Raw genomic sequence first — 4,467 nt, 5'->3', positions numbered from 1 at the left:
CAGCTCAGCATTGTGGAAGGGAAGGGAGGGCTGCTCCAGTACGCCCTGGTTTCTAGCCTGAGCCACTGCAGGCATGTGCCTGCGTTTCCTCAGTCCAGAGGGGATATCTATATGGTTACAAACCAGTTGAGCCTAGCCAGGTTAGACTAACCTGCAAAGATTGAATCAATTCAGGCTCAGGCTTTTTGAATGTCTGTCCCTAGCCAATAGGTGCAATAAGATCTGGTCCACATAGCTGCCTAAAGGTTTTTTTCTTCAAAGAATAGTCTACCCATTTTACCAGTAATAAACTCCTTATTTTATAGAGATGGACAATAATCTTCCTTTTGGGTATAACTATCTGCATTGGAATCTGCATAGTTGTTGCACCCATTTGATTTTTTATTTTGATTTTTAGGTTAAAAACTGATCAACGGAACTAAGGACCTTATTATTCCAAAATCACCACAATTTTTGTAAATAGTTAAAATGATAGTCTGTGATGAAAGTGTTGATGTTGTGATTTTTTTCCATTGTATTCAGTGGTGCATAACATATGGAGATTCTACTTCAGTGAGAAAATGGAAATTGTGATCTCGTTAAACATCTTTTATTCTCATTTGAGCATGTTTGAGCAAGACTAGATGAACTAATGGCTACTAGGGCCTAATCAGTTAAACTGTGTTCTAAATTATACATTTGTCCTACAGAGGTCTTCAGAAATGACAGCCTCTGTGCAAAATAACAGCTACACACTATGCACTAGATACACCCTTCTGCATCAAGAGAATACTTACGTTGACAGTCTGCAGATATGTTATGCATGTTAATTGCATCTATTGCACTGAAATAATTTTTATGTATCTTAAACTAATTTTAGAGATTTAAAATGAAATAAAAACTTATTACTGATATAAATATAAAATAGATATACAAATAATTATAATATTTGATAAAATTGTCGTAGACACACAGGACTGGAAAGGGCCTCCTGGATCATTGAGTCTAGTCCTCTGCTGTTGCAGACAGTGTCAGATTTCTTTTGTGAATTTATCAAACTTCTTCTTAAAAGAAGTTAGATTTTTTTTTTTTTTTTTTTGCATCCACAAGTCTGACTGGAAGGACATTCTGGAACTAGATTATTCTAATTGTCAGAAACTTTTTTCTAATTTCCAGCCTCAGTTTATTCCTGGCCAGTTTATACCATTAATTCATGTGGCAAGAGTAGTGTAACTAAGGCAGGGCAACTGGAGCAGCAGCTCCAAGTGCTGCCTTGGCAGGCAGGGGAGCAGAAAAATAGCAGCTGCTGTTGCAGTTGTCTGATCATGCCAGCAGTATGGCAGCAGCTGGAAGTTACTGCTACATCTGTGCATGGCAGCTGCCCAGACCGCCCAGCTGACTTGTTACGCCTTTATGTGCCAACATTGTTTTTTAATTTAAATAGTTTCTGTCCCCTCTACTGTTTCTAGTCTCCCTCCTCTTCTGCAAACTAGGTTGTGCCCAGGCTGGAAGAATTGGATGGGCAGCATTTCTATACTTGATTAGTCATCAGTATCCTATGTTTGTTTGGTGTGGTTAGCTATAGGAATTTACAGGATTTTAGGACCTCTTTTTTGGCTGAAGCGATATACCTAGGGTTGGTTGGTTCCTTTACTCTGCTTAACGTTTTCTCTCTCAACACATTTTGTAAACAGTAGTCAAATTTACCTTCATTCTGCTAGGCAAAAGAGGCCAAACTCTTTTAGTCTCCTTTTATGATAAGCTCTCCATTCTCATCCTCATCGCCCTTATCTGCACTTGCTTCAGTCTGACTTAGTCATGAACATGGATAATCTTGCCAGTGCCCTGTATCATGTACCTCCCTACTGGAAATAGTTGTTCTGCTGCATTCTAGAATCACATTTTCGTTTTTTGCAGTTTTATCGCATTGGTGGCTCATGGTCATCCTTTTATCAACTAGTATACCAAGGTCTGTCTCTTCCTTAGATGTTTCCAGCTGATAAATTCCCAGATTTTTTTTATAGCAAAAGTTATTGTAATTAGCCCCCCCCAAAAGTGTATGGCCCTGCATATAAAGCTGCAGCAATTTTCTAGATATGTGATAATTTAAAATGCATACATTGAAAATTGCTGTACATATACATGTTTTGAATGTATAATTTGAAGAATAGCTGTGTAAAATTCTATCTTGAAAGAATTTCAAGGTGCATTTTATATTCTGCCTTTTCCAGGCAAATTTATTTTATCTGTAAATTGGTCCTCAAAAATCCACTGTTCTAGTCTTGCAGTGATTTGTGTTCTAGAAATGTGTGTAGTTATCTTATTAAAAGGGTCTTTATTTTTGCACTACACGCACTGTATATGAGAGCTATGTGGCAGTGGCAAACCTCCAAATTTCATGTCAACAGCAATTCTTTGTTACTTCACACCTTACAAATTCAACAAGAACAGCACTTGAAAAATAATTATCAGGTATTAGACAGTAGGTTTGCATTGAATTGTATTTTGCTTTTATCCATATGAAGGGTAGGTAAATGCAGTTCTCATACAGATAAAGAATCAGTGTCACATAGAGGATAAGTGACTTCTGCAGGGTCACATGGCACTTCTCATACCTACAGAATCCAGGACGTCAGTTTATTTCCTAATCCTGGATCTTAAATTCTTCTAGGAACTACTGTAACTTCTGTATTTTCTTTATAGGTTGATCTCCTATCAAGAATTTTTGGCATTTGAGTCAGTTTTGTGTACTCCAGATGCAATGTTCATTGTTGCTTTTCAGTTATTTGACAAGAGTGGCAATGGAGAGGTGACATTTGGTAAGACCATTAAAACATTTTAAGAGTTGTAGCATAAACAGCAAGAATTGTTCAAGTCAACCCCACCATTCACAAACTCTTAAGTAGATATTCATCTTCAGGACAGTATAATTTCATTAAAAGATTTGTATATGTAAAACATTTCTTTTTACTTCAAAATAATGCCTAGCACACAAGCTTTAAGATATTTACGGTGTCTTATTTAACCTCAGTTTTGCTTAGTCATACAATAGATAATACAAAACCTGTTTGTTTGTTCAGGATCATCCTGAAACAGACAGATACATGCACGTATGAATTTCTTCATTTCCCTAAGGGGTTTTCTCCTTTTACCATCTTAAGAGAACTGAAACCAGAAAATAAAGGTTTTGGAGGCAGACATGAACAAATACTAGTACTCCAGAAATCTCAATCTAATGTTCCTTTTTTGGAGGCAAATTCTTCACTAATTTGCATGGGCATAATTCCCAAATTGAACCTGTAAAAATGAAAGCAGGCTTTGGCCTTAAATTGTTTTTTGTTTCAGCTTTATTTCTATTACTCTGAACTAAAGGAAAAAAAGTATTCTGTTGGTAAAAAAAAAAAATTAAAAAAAAAATGTGTTAATAGGTTCTGGATAAGTAAAAATGTTAAATGATAATTTACAGTATTTATGTTAAAACATATATTCACGAAGATTAGAGAATCTCTAATGCTGAGAATTGTAATAAATGGAGTGCGATTAAAATGTTAATTTTATTTTATAAAACAATAAAGATTTCAATTTAAATAATGGAATATGTTTGGATTTAGTTGACTTCTGAAAATTTTTGAGGAGGCTTTCAGATTCAGTGTGCATGACCATTTTTTTTTCTTCTGAAAATACATACAGTATTATGTATGCATAAGGTTAATTAGAAACGTGAAACATCAAGCATTCCGGGTTCACAGCATCCTAAATAGATGTTATTTGTAAGAAGTTTGTAAAAAGATAAATTGATAACACAGACATTAGCATTTATTAGTATTAGTAGTCAGTCTAACAGAACAATTGATGATAGAACCTTGCTAATTTGGAAAACTGACAATTCTCACAACAAAATAGTGATTCTCCTTTCTTTTCTGTCTGGAGACACAAACAAGGGAAGTTTGATATACATGTGATGCTGTCAGATGCAGAAAGTAAATTGTAAAAATAGGTGCAGTCTTTTCACATCTTTTAGTTACCATAATTACCCAAATCAAAGACTACAGGCGCAGGTGGTAGCTCTCAGCTCTGATCAGAGCCAGAGGAACAGCAGCAGCTCCCTACCCCTGGCTGGCTGTGGAATCTAAGACAGGACTTTTTCCCCACCATATTGCATGAGAGGACAGGGGGATTGGGGGAGGGGGGCAGGGGACAGAGAGAGACTCCTTATTTTGAATTCAAGTAAATATGGTAATTTTGATAGTAAAACTAAATCTCAAATACATATTTTTTTAATCTAATATGACCCTGAATTTAAGAAGGTCTCCCAATAATTAGATTCTATATATGGAAAATGTATATATTTGTAATCATTTTCCAGGTATGGAATCTAATTATTGAAGCACTGTCTTTAAATTTGTCGTCCTTCCCCCCTCCCCCCCCCGACCATCTCCTCTCCCACTGGTACTGCAGGAAAGGCAGCAGGAACAGGTAGGCTCGGGG

General features: G+C 36.1%; 1 protein-coding gene across 5 annotated transcripts in view; it reads left to right on the top strand.

Moving 5' to 3' along the window:
* Nucleotides 1-4,467, top strand: part of SLC25A12 (solute carrier family 25 member 12) — a 112,182-nt gene that overhangs the window by 24,491 nt on the left and 83,224 nt on the right. For all 5 annotated transcript variants that reach the window (XM_019522864.1, XM_019522866.1, XM_019522865.1 and 2 more), the window contains one exon: nucleotides 2,683-2,798. In XM_019522864.1, the coding sequence (XP_019378409.1) occupies nucleotides 2,683-2,798 (116 nt within the window). The remainder of the gene's footprint in view (nucleotides 1-2,682; nucleotides 2,799-4,467) is intronic.

This window comes from Gavialis gangeticus, unplaced genomic scaffold (genome assembly GCF_001723915.1).
Source record: "Gavialis gangeticus isolate Ggan-Ray unplaced genomic scaffold, GavGan_comp1, whole genome shotgun sequence".
NCBI lineage: Eukaryota > Metazoa > Chordata > Crocodylia > Gavialidae > Gavialis > Gavialis gangeticus.
The sequence above is the reverse complement of the archived record's forward strand: the minus strand, read 5'-3'. Positions and strand labels throughout refer to the sequence as shown.